Source organism: Hyalella azteca, unplaced genomic scaffold (assembly GCF_000764305.2).
Source record: "Hyalella azteca isolate HAZT.00-mixed unplaced genomic scaffold, Hazt_2.0.2 contig5129, whole genome shotgun sequence".
In the NCBI taxonomy this organism is placed as follows: domain Eukaryota; kingdom Metazoa; phylum Arthropoda; class Malacostraca; order Amphipoda; family Hyalellidae; genus Hyalella; species Hyalella azteca.
The window spans coordinates 115,252-136,730 of NW_025935328.1; the positions used below are offsets into that span (position 1 = coordinate 115,252).

Below are 21,479 nucleotides of genomic sequence, written 5' to 3' on the forward strand. Positions count from 1 at the left end.
AATTTTTATGAAGTTTGCTTCCTCGGGATTGAGTTTTTGACTAGCCGAAACCTACCTTACGTGAAGCTCGATGAATTAAATTTTTTGTTAATGAATATTTAAATTACTTGTTATTAAATTCTTTGTGCATGTGTAGCTATATGCCATCAAAATGAACTATCATAAATATGCACGTTACACTAACTGAAAAGGAGTCTCTTTCAACGCTACAATTTTCCAGTAATATGCAGGAAAACAAAGAACTACGGGCAGTCAAATCGGAAGATGTCCTTTGAACTTGGCTGAAAGATTTCAGGAGGGCGGAGACACCAAAAAAAAAGAGGCTGCATCATAGGCCTACCTACACATATATAAGCCACATCAACCTGCCTACAACATGCACATAATAAAGACGTGAGCATCAAGTTAGACGTGAGAAGTGCTGAGAAGATAAAGGAAACTTCAAAAATGATTAAGGTGAGTATTAGTTAGAGATTTTGAACTTAGAATTGGGAGAATTTTTCAAATTGTTAAACTGTATTACAATTAGTGAAATTTACGAATCTATAATTTCTTATCAGGCAGAGAACAATTTTCAATTGAAGTGAGACACTATTGAAATATGTGATTTTTCTGTTGCTAAAAATTTGCAGTTTAGCAAAAATGTTTGATAAATATGACTCCAGTACTCAAAGGAAGGAAGAAGTCATCTGCTGAATATGAACTCAGAATATGACTCAGAGAACTCAGAATATGACAGAGAAAGAACTCGGAAAGAATATGACAGAGAACTCAGAAAGACAGAGAACTCAGAATATGACAGAGAACTCAGAAAGACAGAGAACTCAGAATATGACAGAGAACTCAGAAAGAACTCAGAATATGACTCAAGAATATAGCTATTAACTAATTAAGGTTCATGCAGGTCACAATGAACTCATTCTCTGCATAATATTTGCCACGTATTTATTGTCAACAATAATGCCGTGTTGATGCATTGTTTTGGTACGTGTTATGGTTGAAAACAGGTGACCTAAATTAAGGATGGAGGTAGAGAAGCATGTAAATTTTCAACAATTACATATTAAAGATTATATATTAAAAAATTTCAATGCCATGGACTTGAGAAGTTTGTTTATTATACTAACGACAAAAGAGAGCAAGGTGATATAGAAATAAAATAAATTTATGCTCAGCGGTCAACAATTTCTGCTCAAACCAAAACCTTGAATGTAAATGCACATTCCATTTTGCATAATCCGAGCTGTTTCGTTCAATGCTGATATTTTGCTCTCAAGATACACCAGATAACACCTGTTACGGTTTTTCTTAAATAAAACAAACATAGAAAATATACTCAATACCTTGTTTTACACAGCCTAAAATTCTTTTCTTTATATGCCAACACTGGTTACAGGAATACGATTAATATTCTGACCATGTCAGAAGTACTTGTCTTTGATTTCTGAACATTACAATATTCCTGTATAATTTTGCAATCAGACGGCAGAATTGTGCACTCCCTCGTTTGCAAGAATTGCAAGAAATTTAAGATAATTTTTGCCTAATTTTCATTTTGTTTTACTTGATCTTCGGAAAATTATTCCAATGATAAATTTCCCCACACGCTGAGAATTTTGCATAAAAAATTTGAACGACAAAGGACAGCTGAAGCTACCCTCAGTATTGTGATCAGCTGTTCCGTATGTTGCAGGTACGATTCGTGATGGTGGCTCTGATGCTGGCTCTCCTGGTGCTACCGCGTAGCGATGCCTTTTCCCTCGATATGCTCACGATAGGCGCGCTCAATGGGGGAATTGGCCTCCAAAGACTAACTCGTGGCAGACTCGGCGCGAGTAATTCCATCTTCCGAGTGCCTATGTTCCCTTCAGTCATCCACTCTCCCCAGGTGATGGATCCTGCTGATGTAGTGGAGCCACCCAGAAACTCAATATTTATGGAAAGACTTGTTGGTTCTAAGAGAAAATAAATTTAATGTTATGCAAATTGTTTTTGGCATCGTATTATTGATCCTTCTTCCGATCTTGAACACTAAAAACGCGAGGAACACTTCTTGCTCGCGCGAAAATAATAACGAAGTAAGATTGAAAAGTGGATGAGCAACTTGAAACGTAAATCAATATCAATAAACATAGAAAATCGATTAACTATACTGCTGGATCTTTTTTACTTTTTGATCGCTAACAAAGCTTTTTTGTTATTGCAGGAAAGCCGACACTTATGTTCGTTGTTAGCATTTTATTAATTTTTTACTTTTAGTTCAAGAAAATTATTCGGTGAATTCTCTTATTTTCGGAATACGTCTGCTGCAACAGACTGGAAAATTGCAGACTTTACCCTAATACGAGGAATCGTTCCCTAAATTCCACCCAAATAAGCTAATTTGAGTAAAATGAGATTTCACGTCATTAAGCGATATCTCAGGTTTATATTTTCTCAGTTTTTCAGTTGCTCCGTCAGCCAGTTTTTTTATTGAAACTGAAGACTGCGAGCTGCATTTCGTACTAGTGAAAACCTTTTAAAATCTCTGTCATAGCATCAAGGTTGTGCTGCTACGTACGAAAAGATAATTTGACGTTTAGTACTGTTGATGGGCTTCGTAAATTTGTGACACGCGCACGTAAACTCAATTCACGCACGTGACATAGAATTCAAGTTATTCATGATTTCATTCTCATTTCACGCACCGTCATTAATAAAGCTTCAGTGTAATAGAAGAAAGCACAGAGTTTTCACACATATTTCATCACTCGGGTATATTGAGTTGGGTTGTGCAGTGTTGTATGTTCTCATCAGCTCGTGTCTAAAAGTTGAATGACTAAAGCTTGGAATGTTCATGACTCATAGTCCGGAAATCTATAACCGAATTGGAATTAATTCCTATCTCAGAAATAGGATTATAGATTTTAATTGGTACTATTCGCTAATAGTACAGGAGTCTTGAATCTTCAGCAATAATTGGAATATGCAATTTAGTTCAAGGAATAACTTCACTTTGAATTTGATAAAGTGTCAGATATTGTTTTTCTCGGCCAGAAAGCCAGTTTGTTTCACGGAAATACTGAGTTGAGCTGCAAATCCCGTTGGTTGCCCGTAGACGCCTAAGAAAAGACGTAGGAATCAAGTGAATGTGGTCGCAGAAACTTCTGAACGTCTTATTTATTTAAACGATATTATTATCTTATAAGTGAGTTGAGTTATGTTTGAGACAGCTCATATTACCTACTTTTTTTAATAAATCAAGTATATAGAGTTTCAACAGTTTTTCAAGTTTTCTAAAAACTTCCTTTTCAATTACCGAATATTCGTAGGTAGGGGGAAAGGAAGTTTTTAGAAAACTTGAAAAACTGTTGAAACTCTATATAAAAATAAAGTCCGATTTATTATTTCTGAATAAATCAAGTAATTGTTCTAATTAAGATGATTCGGTAACCAGGAATTTCAACCAAATATTTTAACACACTTCTTCCGGGTACATAAATACTATAGGAATCATAAGCGAATATTGGACCACCGCTCTAATATTCGCGGGGCTATCGACACCTGCTCTGAGAGCGGCGCTTGGCCGTCCAATTTTGCGGATTTTTTTTTTTCAGCGACGCAACGCCCAATTTAAGAGCTACTTGCCTCCGTTTTTGAAATGGCAAGAAAATACGATCTGAGGATCGCTCAATGAGGCTCACGAAACGCAGTTCCCTTTCAAATTAAACTCGAAACTTTTGCGTAGAGAGAAAGTTATGCACCGGTCAGACCCTTGATAAATTATTTTTCTAAATGACTTTTATATTGCCAGTTTAGGAATAGTTTCCTTCTCTATCCACTTGAACAAAAGCTTGTACTGGGCAACGCTAATTAACGTTTAATTATATTTCGTCAGCGTAGGGAAATAAACAACTAAGGTGTACACGAATCAGATAAATATGAGAAGCTCTTTATAAATCTCATTGATTTTTAATGAGATTAAGTTTTCTTTGTGTCTATGGTAATAGAAGCTGGTCGATTAGGTCGACAATCAGAATGTTAATAAAATGTTGCTACTATTCTGATATGCTGTAGTGAGAAACATATAGGACATCAAGTTCAAAAACATTTTTATGAGATAATTTACTCCTGACTAACTATGAGTTCAGTCTGCCACTCATTCATAACTTAGTAATGGAGTTGACGTTAATTTTGCTCAAATAAAGACAATAAAATTTTATTTTCAGTTTGGGAGAAAATAATTACAGGCAGAATATTCATATTAATATTTCAATGGGCGAATTCTGTGCTAGCTATGTCCAGTTGTCTCTCGTTTTTTATCTTCTGATGGGTTGCAATGACTTTATTTACTACGGAAGAAATTTCAAGGCAAATTCATGTCTTAATTAAATGTTATTTTTGAATTATCCTTTGTCAAATTCTTAGTTCTAGCATCTGTAGTTATTGAACTAGTGTGTGAACTTTGCGCTGTTCATGATAAATAGTAATTGAAATAGAATGATCCTTTCAATACATACAAGCTTATTATCGTCACCGAGCAAAGAAAATTCAACATTAATTTTGAAACTTGAGCCATCTTTCACAAAAATATTTTAGTCCAAGAAGCTCGGTCTACTAAGAACCTCATCTGCGACCGATCAGATTTAAGAAGGATATAAACAGGGAAACAGGACTGATTTTATTATGCGAAAACTTTAATAATTTTGTTTACCTTTTTCGGCTGATCCTCTTAATATCTGTATTAGAGATCAACGTTTAGATCATGCATGATGATACAGAGTGTTATGGCAGCAAGATTTGCTCTGCTGCCGAGAGCAAAACATCACGTGTTTCCCAAGTCCCGAGAACTGCAATACGTGTTATAGCAATTAGGTTCTTTATTTACATTGCAGCCTTGCAATGCCTTGAAAAGTGAAATAAATTTAACAGAAATGTTTTTTTTTTCAGCGACTGCACACGCTTGTAGCCTCGAGTCCTCCCTCATTCGCTGCATCGAAATTTTTTCTGTCGTCGCTCTAGGCATTTGTTTCCAGACTCGAAATTTGAACATCATTCTATTCAAGAAACGCAATCATTTAAATCTCATTTGAAGGGTCTTAGTGATAGAAAACATCAAGTAAGATTACAAGTGCATGCATTAATTAGGATGTTTTCGAAATAAAGTCTGAATGTTTTTGAGGTGTTCAATTTAGCGGTGAGCGCTTATTTGGCTTTGATTGCGTCTCAATTGGTAGCTTGGGAAGCTCTGACTCCTGTTGTTTTTCGAGAGCCTAGGAGTGCTGAATAAAATTGCTAACGTTTTGAAAGAACCAAGAGGTTATAAAATACTGTGTATTTTTAATTGGTCATTTTCAATATTGTTAGAATTTTTAGTACTGTAGTTATGCCTTCTTTTCAGAAACTCTTGATGAAGACAGATGTGTCTGATGCCCAAAATTATCGTCATTGAGAGGCGGCGAGCAGGCTGAGAAGCATCAGAAAATACACGCCAATGACGCATTCAAAAGATGCCTTGATGCCATGATCATTCACTTTTACGTAAGTAAAACTAAGCTAAAGTATCCTCTATTCAAATCACAATTCATCCGTTTTCTCGAGTTAAGTCCCGTGATAGCGAAATTAGGCATAAAGTGTCAAAAAACGTAAAGTCATCTTTAGCTTTTGTTTTCACAGGATTTTTCAAAGCGTCTCAATGATCGAGCTTATAGCAAGTGTCAAATTTATCAATCATTTTTTTTAATATAAAACATTTCACCAACCACCCTTCTTAAATAAAGATAAGTTCAAGTTTCGGAGAAAAGGAACGACCATGGTAAACGTTCAAAAAGTTAAGGAGATAATAACAATTCAATTAGTATTTAATTGATTTTCCATGTTCATTGATGTTGCCTAAGATTTCGAGTCGCTTTTCCAAGTTCAAAGTTATCCATTATTTTCACTCGAGTAATAAGTGCTTCCTTTGTTTTAAATTTCCACACTTGAGCGAAGGATCAATAATACGATGCCAAAAACCGGTTTGCATAACAATAAATTTATTTTCTCTTAGAATCAACGAGTCTTTCCATAAATATTGAGTTTCTGGGTGGCTCCACTACATCAGCAGGATCCATCACCTGGGGAGAGTGGATGACTGAAGGGAACATAGGCACTCGGAAGATGGAATTACTCGCGCCGAGTCTGCCACGAGTTAGTCTTTGGAGGCCAATTCCCCCATTGAGCGCGCCTATCGTGAGCATATCGAGGGAAAAGGCATCGCTACGCGGTAGCACCAGGAGAGCCAGCATCAGAGCCACCATCACGAATCGTACCTGCAACATACGGAACAGCTGATCACAATACTGAGGGTAGCTTCAGCTGTCCTTTGTCGTTCAAATTTTTTATGCAAAATTCTCAGCGTGTGGGGAAATTTATCATTGGAATAATTTTCCGAAGATCAAGTAAAACAAAATGAAAATTAGGCAAAAATTATCTTAAATTTCTTGCAATTCTTGCAAACGAGGGAGTGCACAATTCTGCCGTCTGATTGCAAAATTATACAGGAATATTGTAATGTTCAGAAATCAAAGACAAGTACTTCTGACATGGTCAGAATATTAATCGTATTCCTGTAACCAGTGTTGGCATATAAAGAAAAGAATTTTAGGCTGTGTAAAACAAGGTATTGAGTATATTTTCTATGTTTGTTTTATTTAAGAAAAACCGTAACAGGTGTTATCTGGTGTATCTTGAGAGCAAAATATCAGCATTGAACGAAACAGCTCGGATTATGCAAAATGGAATGTGCATTTACATTCAAGGTTTTGGTTTGAGCAGAAATTGTTGACCGCTGAGCATAAATTTATTTTATTTCTATATCACCTTGCTCTCTTTTGTCGTTAGTATAATAAACAAACTTCTCAAGTCCATGGCATTGAAATTTTTTAATATATAATCTTTAATATGTAATTGTTGAAAATTTACATGCTTCTCTACCTCCATCCTTAATTTAGGTCACCTGTTTTCAACCATAACACGTACCAAAACAATGCATCAACACGGCATTATTGTTGACAATAAATACGTGGCAAATATTATGCAGAGAATGAGTTCATTGTGACCTGCATGAACCTTAATTAGTTAATAGCTATATTCTTGAGTCATATTCTGAGTTCTTTCTGAGTTCTCTGTCATATTCTGAGTTCTCTGTCTTTCTGAGTTCTCTGTCATATTCTGAGTTCTCTGTCTTTCTGAGTTCTCTGTCATATTCTGAGTTCTCTGTCTTTCTGAGTTCTCTGTCATATTCTTTCCGAGTTCTGAGTTCTCTGTCATATTCTGAGTTCTCTGTCTTTCTGAGTTCTCTGTCATATTCTGAGTTCTCTGTCTTTCTGAGTTCTCTGTCATATTCTTTCCGAGTTCTTTCTCTGTCATATTCTGAGTTCTCTGAGTCATATTCTGAGTTCATATTCAGCAGATGACTTCTTCCTTCCTTTGAGTACTGGAGTCATATTTATCAAACATTTTTGCTAAACTGCAAATTTTTAGCAACAGAAAAATCACATATTTCAATAGTGTCTCACTTCAATTGAAAATTGTTCTCTGCCTGATAAGAAATTATAGATTCGTAAATTTCACTAATTGTAATACAGTTTAACAATTTGAAAAATTCTCCCAATTCTAAGTTCAAAATCTCTAACTAATACTCACCTTAATCATTTTTGAAGTTTCCTTTATCTTCTCAGCACTTCTCACGTCTAACTTGATGCTCACGTCTTTATTATGTGTATGCTGTAGGCAGGTTGAAGTGGCTTATATATGTGTAGGTAGGCCTATGATGCAGCCTCTTTTTTTGGTGTCTCCGCCCTCCTGAAATCTTTCACGCGCACGTTCTTTGTTCAGGAATCTCAGCCAAGTTCAAAGGACATCTTCCGATTTGACTGCCCGGAGTTCTTTGTTTCCTGAATATTTCTGGAAAATTGTAGCGTTGACGCTGATCTCGTCGGTCACGGTAATTGCCACCAGCACAAAGACGTGACGGCAGTATGCGGTTCAATTCATTTCTAATTGAAGATATTTTCGTATAAAGAAATTTTAGGATGGAAATAGACCAGGAAGATAGGAACCTAATGTTATTGAAAATTTGTCAGATATTTAAGCTGCATTAATGTTATTTAATAATGTTATTATTATTAACTATGAGCTGCCGTAAATTTCGCATTTAAAAATGATTATTTGAAATTGAACTTTTACACATATAAAGTTGTGACAAAACCCTAGTAATTTTATGTTCACTAAGAAGTGGGAGTAAAACTGTTCTAGGCCGATAAGGCCTAGAACACGACACGATGGCGGTTTATAGACTGAATTTCGTCATTTGCTATTGCGCTGACCGATGCAACTTCTCAGGTATCATAACATGCATTACCTGCGATTCATTGCGACGGTACAGCTTGTTTGTATGATTCATTAAAGATTCGGCCCATTCACATTCACGTTCCTCGAGCTTCACATTGCGTAGGTTTCGGCTAGTCAAAAACTCAATCTCGAGGAAGCAAACTTCATAGAAATTTCGTCCGAAAGCAAATGTTTTCATAGGACAACAGCTCTGCATTTTCCTTCCCGGACTCCCCGTCAGCTCACTAGAGGAGCTGCCCAAGCGGCCGGAATAACTTCACGATAACTTTACGCAGGAATAAAACACGAATAACTTTAATGAACATAATCCGTAAGGTCGCATTTAGGTAATGCATCATTGAAATTAATTAGGTGAAGAATACCTGTTTTCATAGTGAGTATGAATGTAACCAAATTCCATGACCGTAATGAAGTCAAACCTGTTCAATATTCGGTTACTATCACAGACTGTTTATAAATCTACAGGGATGGTCTGCCTCATGGCTTATATGGTACGTAATATACAGACACATTGAACTGCATACGTTGCATTGAATATTAACCTAGGCGGAATATGCTAAGGTTAACGAATCTCGCTCGAGATTGCTTGAAATTTTGTGTCAACAAACAATCAGTGAGTTGAAAAATTTTATAATTAACCTGCAAGGCTGCAACACAATATACAACTAATGAAATCGGTCAACCTTCTATTCTTAATTAATTAGCTAGAAACGAATGGAAGCTGAAAATATTATTTTGAGTAAAATAATTTAATTTGTGCACATACAGAAAAATTTAACTGAAAAAGTAATTAGCCTGTATGTCCGTCCGTGACTTCATGTTTTCGCCGACGAGAAAATGCGCTCTCTGTCACTCACTGCAGTGAGTACTGAGTTATATTTTTTATATACTTTTATATATACTTAGGTATTAGTTATATATACGTAGGTATTTTTAGTTATACTTTATATATACTTAGGTATTTATTCAAATTGTGAGCAAACGGAGTTGATATAATTAATGATGCATTTCTGATATGAACCTCGCTAGACTTATAATTAGTTTTTGTCACGCACAAAGGATCGCATTAGGTCCACATACTTGAGTTGGAAAAAAATAATGTACGGAAATAATTGTACAAATTGTATCTCGAGAAGTATATTGACGTCATGTGCATTAATTGAAGGCAATAGAAAAATTTGTGAGAAATATTTAGTTATGGTCATGGCTGAGTGGAGTATATCTGTACATTTTTACTGCCGCTCCCAAAAAATAAATTGTTCATAAATGGTAATGAAATTTTGTTGAGTCTGAGAGATCCAATTAATATGTGCGATAATATTCTAACAAAGATAGAAAGTTTCTATTCAAGTATGATAAGAGGACGTTGACGTAGAACGGCAGCCACGCGGTACCGTGGCGAACAAGTGTCCAATTTGTGACAAGATTTTTGGAAGTGCGAATTGATCGATTTTAAGGATGGTTTTTTTTAATCGATTTATTTTGAGTGGTTTATAGTAGGCCTACTTCTCAACACATATTTTTAAATAAGTATAAATGCGAACGTTTCGATGATTTTATTTCCAAATATATTTTTCATTCATTTCTTTCATTTTTTTTGTACTTAATTGGTCGAGGTTCATCTTATTTTAATTGCTGACAGTCTAACTTGACCGTAATCATATCAACGGTAATATCATGGCCACATCTGGCAACAAAAAGGATAACATCCCTGAGCCTTTAACGAATCGTGAATTTTCGTGAAAAAAAAACTTGAGCCGAAAGATTTCTGATTTAGCTTAAAACAAAATTCTGATTAAAAATAACAATATTTTATTTTTAGTAATTTTTAAGATAACACAAAATATGTACCATACTTATTTAAAAGTTTACATTCCTTGATATTATATGGAATATTAATATTTTTACTTAGCTCAGAGGCTATAGGATATATCTTCAGGTCATGTAGAATAAGGAGAAGGAAGGTTTAGGTAAAAATTCGTAAATTAACGACAGATAAGGCCGATAAAATACTGTTATTGAACAAGAGAAAATTTTCGCTACTCTGATAGATTAACATTAAGTATGACGGAACAATGGTCAAGGTACTTGAATGTACTTATTAACCTAAATTTTGCTGTGTTGTCTTTGTTCAACTCTTCAATGTCGTTGAACTAAGTTACCAACATGGAAAAAAAGAGGTAATTTCCTAATAACATATTTCGTTGGTGCGAGCACTTGATGTATAATTGCTTTTTAATTAGGAACATTACTCTTGATGATGATACGCTAATAAAAGTATTTCTAATATCCGAGTTATAATTTTGATGAAGTTAACTTCAAATTATATAATCCTATTAATATTTGTTAAAGTTCGTTTTATTGTGTGTTTTTTGAAGCCTGATACTGGACATTTGTCGGGACTTGTCGTGCATCCACTATGCTAATCTTAATTGTTGGGATTTTACCTCAGTATTTTATTTTTAAAGTTGGAGTTCTAAGTCTCTGATAAATAGATGGGAGAGTTAGATCTATTATCAAAATATTCTTCTTAAATAGGTAAGGGTTCAATTTGAAAAAAATTATCTAATTTTTCTAGGTAATAAACAGGTTTGAATGGAAATTCCTTGCTAAATGCAGGCTTGAACCGGTCTCGCTTCATTCTAGGTACTTTAGTTTGGATGTTGTTACCCTTATATAGGATGGCTGTAAAATGGGACTGGATTTAGAGCAACGATATTATCTAGTTACTTATAATAAAATAAAAATATAATGAAATACCAGGCTGGCCGGACGATAATTAATAATAATTACTAACATTAATCGAAAATCGAAGTCGAGTCCATGTTGAATTCAAGTTAAATTTCTTCGTATCAAGTGCTTGTCACTTTTCAAACTTACTTTGATAGTTAATTTAGGTTTATCAACGTCGCAACCAGAAATCCACCCTCAATCGACATTATTTGATGCCAGATGCCTGCTGTGCTCTAATACTAATATAAGTTATAGATGTTGGTAAAGAATTTTACCGAAAGTCATTCTTTTCATTCCTTGCGTACTAACTTTTTAACGCTATTACGCCATCACATTTTTTACAGAATATAAAATGCTACGTTGTTCAATTTTCGTCAATGCAGTACAGATCTAGGATAATTGTAAAGCATTTCTCAGCATGTTATTTACTTTATAATTGAAAACACTATCTAGAACGTACCCGTAAAAAATGACCAAACTAAAAAGTTTCAATAACATTTAACTTATATGTATAAATTTAATCTTGAGGATTTTGTTGCATTGCATTATAAATAAAATACTTTGTACCCGATGTGCATCCAGCTTGATAAAATACAAATATCCTCTCACAAGATTTTAGCTATCTTTGGAATCTATTAAAAAACTATTTGAGATGAGAGTATCGATAAAAAGCATTAAGGAAATAAATTGAGAGGTCGTTGAGAAAATATGTAAAATTTCTTAAATTTTGCATACTGTGAATGATACATGAAAAAAGTGACTGCTTGTCCAAATAATGAAATAAGTGATATGAAATAATCTTAACATTATCAATCATCCGGTTAATCACAATGTTGTTATAAAAACCTAATGACTGATAACCAGAATTTACATCAATCAAGGGATTCAATCAATCAGGTGAATTCAATCAAATGACTCGATGGAGTTAAAATGACTATATATGAATTACTAATGATGAACTGTTGTCTCACACGCAGATGGTGCTTGGGCGAGGTCGTATGAATCGTCCTCGGAGATCTGTACATTTTTTACCACGACGGACGTCTTCCCCGCGTAGGTTTGTATCAAGTAGGCCTCTGGCAGCGCGGCGTTCACTGCCTCCGGTGTCAGCAGCGCTGCGTTCACTGCCCCCAGCGTCAGCAGCGCGGCGTTCACTGCCCCCAGCGCCAGCAGCGAGGCGTTCACTGCCCCCATCGTCAGCAGCGAGGCGTTCACTGCCCCCATCGTCAGCAGCGAGGCGTTCACTGCCCCCATCGTCAGCAGCGCGGCGTTCACTGCCCCCAGCGGAAGAAGCAGCGCTGTGTTCACTGCCCCCAGCGCCAGCAGCGAGGCGTTCACTGCCCCCATCGTCAGCAGCGCGGCATTCTCTGCCCCCAGCGTCAGCAGCGAGGCGTTCACTGCCCCCAGCGTCAGCAGCGCGGCATTCTCTGCCCCCAGCGTCAGCAGCGAGGCGTTCACTGCCCCCAGCGTCAGCAGCGCGGCGTTCACTGCCCCCAGCGCCAGCAGCGAGGCGTTCACTGCCCCCAGCGCCAGCAGCGAGGCGTTCACTGCCCCCAGCGCCAGCAGCGAGGCGCTTTCATCAAGCAAAAAACCAAAATAGATAGAGCAATAATACGAATAATATAATAAAGCTTTGATATTAATGACTTTTTTTTAATTCAGTTGTTCAGTTAAGTTAAGTTCTAATATATTTTCCCGTTACCGCGTATTATTACAGACTTGAAAGATATCTTTTTACCTTTAGAAATACGATTTAAACTTTAAAGAGCACACAATTTTCAACAGAATCAACCTTTTTTCAGATCGTGTGATGCCTTTACCATCAAGATGTGTGCACTGTGCACTACGCGCCCAAGTGTTGCTTGACGACTGGCCGGGAAGTTCTTCCGTCATCCACAAGTTCGAAGTTTTCTACGCCGCGAGGCTATAATTCGCCGCCCTGGCTTCTAAGGATTTGACGTTTAGGAGCTAAAGTAAGGTAAAGTTTCTTTGGAAATTTTTTTAATACTGAATCGTGACTGTGAAATTGACTCACTGGCATGAAATCTGTAATAGATTCATGTGAAATATCAGAGTTTGGCTCGTATGACGAATAGTTTTAGGCTGCGCTCTCAGATTTAACTGCCAGACTGTAATGTGTGTTGGGTGTAAATGCTTAGGTTTTTGGTTTAAGTTATGCTCACTGCCGTTGTAATCGCAATTTTTCACATGTACGCTCCACATAATCTTTCTGTTTAGACCTTCAGTCATCCGACCGAAGTTTAGCTCGAGATAAATTGTCATTCGTAGTTCAATCCTCCTTTAGTGGCGAACTACTTCGGTGAGTTTAGTGCTACAATTTATTAGTCTTTCATTATCGATTCTGATTTGATATTTTTTTGTTAACTTGGATTTAATTTTGCTTATATTTGTTTATATTATGCATTAGATAACTAATATTTCTGATGACATACTTGAAGAAACTGTTTTCAAGATTATTCAATAAAACTCCTTGAAACGTCTATGTCGAAATTTCGCCTAAGCCACTAGGGCTTTACAGCCGTATTGGGGTTTCGGTATGAGTTTGTTGATGAAAATACTCAAGTGAAGTGCCGCGTATATAACACAGTTGATCACCTCGAACGAATGTAAATAATTGCCACCACCGCCCTAACCATCACTCTATATACCTAAATACCGCCACTTTGTATCTAAATTAGTATTTTACTCCATTGGCGATTTTTAGGTGGGTTCTCGACCACCACTAGTCGATGGTCTGAAGGTGCGGTCTCCTCAACACGAATATCAGCAACCAGTTCTTCTTAGCTGGTGGAGCACCTATCCAGGATATTGTGTTCTCTAGACTCTAGTTGGCGCCAGCACCGTTGACTTACTTAGCAAGTGCTCCCAAGCGAATCGAAGTAGTTGTGTTGCCTATAGTTTCTGGCTGATCTCAGCGCCGTCCTAAACAGTCAAAGGGTAGCAATAGCATGTATGGTAGGTTAGAATCTCCCGCAACCACAATATTTGGGGAAGGTTCACCAAGGTTGGCCACCTCGGTTTCTATTATCTCGAGAGTTTCATTGAATTTTTCGGGCGGGCAGTCAGGCGGCCGGTATACGATAGCTATGCACAGTTGGAGATTGGAGATGTATAGTATAACATGTTCCACATATCCATTGGAGCCTATATGCAGGGGAACTGTTTTTGTTGCGAGGGAGTTTCTGAGGTAGACTATAACGCCTCCTTTTTCTCCTCCCTTCTTTTCGGTCTGCTCGGTAATGTTGAAAGCCTTTCATCTCGATTTATCCATCTTGGATATCCTCTCTCAGGTTTAACTCGGTTAAGGCAAGCATGATTATGCCTTTTGTCTCAGAAATTTCTTTAGGTACGCTGTTCTTGTGGCGTTTTTTCTTGAGAAAAGTCCCTCTATGTTGGCTATCATGATACCAGACCATTTCTTTCCATGCGTTCTTCTAGTTGCTGCAGCACTGCAAGTCAGGGGTTTCAGGCTCAACAGCTGTTGCATTTGTTGCTATGCAACATGTTATTCGTGCAATGTCAACAGCTGCTGCTTTTGTTGTCGAATCTGATCTATTTGTCTCTGTGGACCTAAAAAAATGCTGCGACTGATATCGAGTCCTCTTTGATGTTCTTCACTCCGGTAGATTGTGTTGGCCGGTGCGGTGATTATTGCATGGTTGGTCAGTACATAAGCCGTTGATGTATTGGTTGGTTGGTACATAAGCCGTTGATGTATTGGTTGGTTGGTACATAAGCCGTTGATGTATTGGTTGGTTGGTACAAAAGCCGTTGATGGATTGGTTGGTTGGTACATAAGCCGTTGATGGATTGGTTGGTTGGTACATAAGCCGTTGATAGATTGGTTGGTTTGTACATAAGCCGTTGATGGATAGGTCGGTTGGTACAGAAGCCGTTGATGAATTGGTACATAAGTCGTCGATGGGTTGGTTTGTTGGTACATAAGCCTTTGCTGGATTGGGTGGTTATTGGTACATAAGCCGTTGATGGATTGGTTTGTTGGTACATACGCCTTTGATGGATTGCGCAAACAAGCTAGCAGTATAATAATTCTGCTGCTCTAACCCACAGCGAATACATAGAAGCTAACTCATTGCAGACAGAACATTTTTAGGTAGTTAAAACAGTCTTCTTGCAAATCAGAACTTGGCCAAAAGATAATTTCGTGAGCTTAAACACAGAAATAAGAACTATGAATTTAAACTGATACGTTACTCGATCGGCTCGAAATACGGGGAGGAACCAACATAGGGCTTCTCCCTGCAGGTATCATGTGTTGCCCTCGGACACCGACTCTTTGATTCCGGATTAAATATCCATTGTCAATACTAGTCATATCAAAATGCTTGAAGGTACGGTACATCGGTCAGATGTCAAAGGGTTAATACGCTAAGGGTGTATTGAAGATACATTGCCTTGGACGTATTGATCTACAGAAAGATTTCGTTCACACTTGCCTCCTCACAATTATCCACTCAAGAGTGCAATATATTGTTTAACTCATTTGTTACACTTGTCTCACATAAGATCACAATATATTGTTTAAGTCATTCCTAACACTTGCTTCACACAAGATCGCAATATATTGTTAAGGTCATTCATCACTAAGGTTATTGTTCATTTTTAAAGTGATATTGTTGTTGTCATTCTTCACACTTGCCCCACACTAGATCGTAGTGGGTGTTGGCGATCCTGTTCTCCTCGGGTAAGATGAACCTCACATGCTGTACGGGGTCCGCCGTAGAACTAAACAATCTGTAGCCCCGTCGCTCCAAAGACACGAAATATCTGTGGTAGCGGTCAACGTCTGCCCAAGATGGCGTCCCTATCACTCCTATATTAATTTTAATGCTAATTTGTTTGAACCTTATCAAAATTCGCGTTCTTTTTGTGATAATTTCTTCTAGGAAATTAAGCTCGTCGCCTTGGACGTCAAGCTTGAGGTAGTCGATAGAGTACGATTTGTTGGATCTGAGTTCGCTGTCTATGATGGACGACATCCTACGCCACTCGTGGATGCTGCTGCTGCCCCGGCGCTCCCTCCGGTCATCGCCAATGCGAAGGAGTTGCATTTTGAAATTTGGATGCATTTCTTCCACAGTTTTACGATCAGCTTCGGGATCAAAGATGAAGACTTTACAGCCAAAATCTGCCATCGTCAACTCGAACTCGTAGTGCGTCATTCGGATGCCGAAAGAGAAAACCTTGCAGGAATCTGGCTTCATGATGAAGGGAGGGTCGGTGCAGACCACCTTCTGTCCATCCATGTAGATTTTTTTCTGCTTTTCCTAGACAACGAAAAGATATAATTTTTGTTGACAAGAGTTTAATACTTTTCATTACCTACTCCGATGTAACATCGAAACTAATTGCTTTCATGGTATGACGTAAACTAAAGGAAACGGATTTTTGCAAATTAAACAATCAATATGGCAACCCTATCCAACGCAGGTGCCGAGAATCCTATTCTATCCGATTGGTTTAGGGATAGAAAAGTTATTCTTCAAAGCTCATTTACTAGGACTCAATTTAAACTATCGGATGTTTTATTGACACTGCGCAAGTAATAAATTTTATACAATTAGTATCACAATGTCCGTCAGCTTAAATTAAAAACTCGCAAAAAATTTGAACGCAAAGAAAACTTCAAATAATTTCATCCATCGACGGTAAAAACGGAAACCAGTTCCATTGTCAGTTCAGAGAATTTTATAGAATAGAAGTGCAATAAATTTGAAAATATAAATATACAAGAAAGATATGAGAAGTAGGTAACGAGAAAACGACAACGGAACATGAGAAAATATCGGTTTACAATTTCAAGAAGACGAGAACTTAACGTGTGCGAGCTGTATAATAATATAATAGAGTGGTTAACTTGATTTGGTTGGGGAACGAAAGTATTCTCAACTTGCAAGGATTACATATCCCTGGAAACGCCTGGAAAACTTACTCGTATAATAAATTTCAACTCTAAAAAGAGTCTACCTGGGTTGGTCAAGAAAGAGTCTCCTGCCAGAACACTTGGCTTCCACCCACCTCGATGCGTCCCCCAACAAGTGATTTATGCAGGCAGTGGCCGTGGGGGTTGTCGAGGTAGTCGAAGAATTTGTCCAGAGATCCCAACTGCCATAGCCTGTGATCGAATATGACCAGAAATTATTAAACATTGATAATATTATTGCGAACGCTCACATCATTCAAAACCCAGGCTTGTGATTGGCTGGCTAGCCTGAACCTTGATGACGCTGAACGAGCAAGTTGAATTGCTTGACATGCTGAAAACAAAAATATAATAACTTACCCTCCTGTCCTTCATATATGTCTCGCGGCATTGCGGATCGAAGGAGTGGACGGTTCACTTAACAAAAATAATTGAGTGTATATCCATGAAACTGCTTGGCATCGTTCACTGAAGTTCAATGAGTGTCGGATTCACTGATTAATGTCAGTATTGTGAAGACAGACAAACCGTAATCGGTGTCGATATCAGACTGCCGAGAAAAGCTTAGTCCCGATCTCGTACGTCGGGAAGTAAGTCATGAATTATTATTCAATTCACAAATAATATTCATCTACACCGGATGCCACTAATAAGAGAACACCACTAGAACTGTAGCAAGACAGGTCAATAATGGTAGCATATCTGTACCTTCCTCCAGACTCTGCCGGGCAGCTGCAACGGCAGCGGTGCAAGGCCCGCATTTTAAGAATTCATCATGGAGCTCTAGACTCAAGCTTGCGTTGGTACGGTCGTCATCGCGACCAGCTTCATGTGTATACAATGACCAGCATCATGCGTAATGACCGGCATCATGGTGGCGACAATGCAGATCAGGGCACATGTCTGAGTTAAAATATAAAGCCTTTCATCCTGTGATATAAAGTAGCAGTCCTCCACTAGTATCTACTAGTGCCGTCACTGATTAGCGTCACTGATCGTCTCACCAGTCCCCGTCCCGTCTCACCAGTCCCCGTCCCGTCTCACCAGTCCCCGTCCCGTCTCACCAGTCCCCGTCCCGTCTCACCAGTCCCCGTCCCGTCTCACCAGTCCCCGTCCCGGCGCTGGAGGGCAGAGCGGCCCCATGCACGGCACCGCTTCTCAGGCACCGTGGGGCACGTCGGCTCCACGTCGCGCGGCTCCAGGTGCAGCCTGGGGTAGTAAACACTTTAAGTTATATTATATTCAGTAAAGAAACAGTTACATTTAGAGAAAATTGTAATTATCATCGAAAAGGTTTAGGAAATTCAGATACTTGCGTCTTGAATGATAGGAAACTATTAAAGGAAAATGTATCTCAGTTTAATGTATTTTAATATATTAAAGTTCAATATATATAAGTATATCATATCTCATTAATGTTTATATTAGTACTCGTATATCATAGCGCAATATATATTAGTATATCATAGCGCAATATATATTAGTACATCATAGCTCAGTATATATTAGTACATCAAAGGGCTGACAGTTGCAGACAGCTGGCAGCGGGACAAATGTTCAGTGACTACATCAAGTGTATTGACACTTGTTGTTATGAAGATGTGTATAAATTAGCATGAATTCTCATCAACTTGCTCGTCATTGCTCATATGTTATATTTTAATTACTGCATTTAAATATACTGTTTAAATAAATATATATAATATATAGTTTAATTACTGCAGATGTTGGTTGCCACGTAACATTGGTCATATGGTTGCTATGGGCCAGACGTGTTGCGTGCTGCGTTTAATCGAATATCACACACAAGGTCAGGTGAGAAGTTATTCATTGGCTTATTGAGTAGTCTTGGTATATGTCTTATTTGTAGCTTATCTCAAGATTTTCACTGAAAAAAACTTCAATTGAAAACTAATAATATTCAGGGTATAACATTAATTCTAAATATTTGAAATGTGCCAGTGACCATATGTGCGGCTTAAAATAATCAACGTAAACGATTGATCGCTGATGAAAGAATTTGAGCTCGACCGAAGGCAGCTTAGAGTAAGTAATCTCCTAAATAAAACATTTATAACTTATAGATAAATATTTTAGAGATTGATAATGAAATCTTTTCATGAATATAATTGCGCGTCAGACCAAATCAATGATGAATGAAGCACTGCATTATTTTTTTGAGTCAAAGTCATAATTGAATTTTTTCGGCTCGCTACAGCTTCGACACTGATTCAGCCTCAAAAATACTGAATATTTTTACTTCTTACGGAAACAATCAGTATCTCAGTTGCCTCTAAAGCAATTTAAAATGTTGACAGTAGTAGTAGTAGTGGAAGAAAGAACTACAAGAATCACTTGTAACAGTAGCAGTAGAAAGGACTAAAATTACTACAAGTACTTGTAGTGATCTTGAATCGCAATCGCCGAGTTAGAATCACGATAATTTGCTTTCAGTCACTCTTGACACTCCCCACTAATATCATTTTCTCATCACATTTTCATTCATGTTTGGGTAAATACTTCCTAAATGCTGTAACCAAAACTCAACATTCCTCTACAACTACCAGTCTCCCGACCACTGGACGCAGCACTGATCGCTACTTCAAGTCTCTGACCCTCTGGTCTGGCACGTCACTGAACCACGACGACAGTTGACGCTGCAGTTCAACTCATCGATCGCCATCTCACAGTCCCGGCAACGCTCTGTTGGCTTAGCTACTAAGTCCGGTCACACGTACTTCCGTGTCGCACTGCCCCGCACGGTGATGGTGAACAAAACTTGTATTCTGTCACCGGAAGTAATCGATATGCCCCACTTCCGGGTGGCGTTATACCTCCACTTCCAGGTGGCGTTATACCTCCACTTCCGAATCTCGTTATGCCTCCACTTCCGGGTGTCGTTATACTTCCACTTGCGGGTGGCTTTATAACTCCACTTGCGGGTGGCGTTATACCTCCACTTGCGGGTGGCGTTATACCTCCACTTGCGGGTGGCGTTATACCTCTACTTGCGGGTGGCGTTATACCTCCACTTGCGGGTGGCGTTATACCTCCACTTGCGGGTGGCGTTATACCTCCACTTGCGGGTGGCGTTATACCTCCACTTGCGGGTGGCGTTATACCTCCACTTGCGGGTGGCGTTATACCTCTACTTGCGGGTGGCGTTATACCTCCACTTGCGGGTGGCGTTATACCTGTCTCTTATACACATCTAGATGTGTATAAGAGACAGATGTTGTAGCTTGGAAATCCTAGGACTAGATCCATTTCTACAGTACCCCCTTTTATAGCCGTTTTCTAAGAATTTCACGTTTTCTTTCATTTTTTTCGAAAAATTTACACGAACAAAATGCGAGTTTTTTCCTATTTTACATATTTGTACCAAGTTTCAGAGTGATCCGACTATAAATAGCCGAGATAATTTTTAGGGTAGACGCTCCCCTTAACGAGAGCTCACCACGCGTTACAATTTGACTTGTCTGAAACTTTTTCTTCCAACCACAGATACAGTCCCTATAATTTTTATTAATTTTCACATCAGCATTTCACTTTCGACTTCCATGTTGAATAATTTTCTTCAATAATCCACGTCTTTTAAGCCGCACCATTGACATGCAATGACTCTCATTGAATACATTCTCGTACAATGACTTTTTCATGCGACTAGTAGCAATGTAAAAAATCAACTCTAATCACCATACGACCAGTTTGCTTCACCTTTTTATGAGATCTCCATTATTCCAATCCACACCTCCGCTATTTCCCCCGCCGCTATTTTAATCTTAACCTAATCTCCCCCGCCGCTATTTTATTCTCCACCGCCGATAAATTAATTTCCACAGCCAACATTTTAATCTCCACCGCCGATCGATATTTTAAGAGAGCAAGTTTCTTCACTGAAGAAGCAGCAGCAGTACAGGGCGACAAAAATCAGTGCAAAGTTCAACTCCATCAACCGGAGAGCAGCTATTGAAGCTCTCCATTTTTATGCTTTCGATATGAACTGAAAGATTCGTGCATATTTTACGTCTAAAAACCTGCGTATTATACGCAAGTAAATAAATCCCATATTCTTACGTCAAACAAACTTGTTAACAATTTCCCGCCAATTTCATGTACCTTCCCATAAGGACTTAATCATTCGATCTCATCGAAAGCGTTGGACGAAACAATGTAGCGGCCAGGACAAGAATAAAAAAATAGAGCAAGTAATAATTTTTTAGGATTTATTGATGAGAAAAATAGACCAAGTCGCTGGAGCCGTCCACGGAGGGGCAATGGAGCGGCGCCACTCCTTCTTCCACTCATATCGTCAGGACACTGATCATCTCGTCAGGACACTCATCATCTCGTCAGGACACTCATCATGTCGTCAGGACACTCATCATCTCGTCAGGACACTCATCAT

General features: G+C 38.2%; 1 protein-coding gene and 1 long non-coding RNA gene across 2 annotated transcripts; one reads left to right on the top strand and one right to left on the bottom strand.

Moving 5' to 3' along the window:
- Positions 1-394: 394 nt before the first annotated feature.
- LOC108682564 lies at positions 395-1,991 on the top strand. The gene is made up of 2 exons (XR_007156674.1): positions 395-456; positions 1,694-1,991. It is a non-coding gene; the product is annotated as an uncharacterized LOC108682564 (long non-coding RNA).
- Positions 1,992-14,166: 12,175 nt separating this feature from the next.
- Positions 14,167-19,754, bottom strand: LOC108682565 (probable methyltransferase-like protein 24). Its single transcript, XM_047880293.1, has 4 exons — positions 19,687-19,754; positions 18,176-18,280; positions 17,167-17,263; positions 14,167-16,415 (listed from the first exon to the last, which is right to left on the bottom strand). Exons 1-4 carry the CDS (start codon positions 19,752-19,754, stop codon positions 15,771-15,773), a joined length of 915 nt encoding a protein of 304 aa, XP_047736249.1. The 3' UTR covers positions 14,167-15,770.
- Between the last annotated feature and the right edge of the window lie 1,725 nt (positions 19,755-21,479).

Bases quoted from the DNA above. Each gene is read 5' to 3' on its own strand.
- LOC108682565 (XM_047880293.1), bottom strand. From the start codon at position 19,754: ATGGCGATCGATGAGTTGAACTGCAGCGTCAACTGTCGTCGTGGTTCA. The intron at 18,281-19,686 runs GTCAGAGACTTG...TTACTACCCCAG, and splicing joins GTGACGTGCCAGACCAGAGG to GCTGCACCTGGAGCCGCGCG. The intron at 17,264-18,175 runs GTGAGACGGGAC...ATTCGATCACAG, and splicing joins CAGCGCCGGGACGGGGACTG to GCTATGGCAGTTGGGATCTC.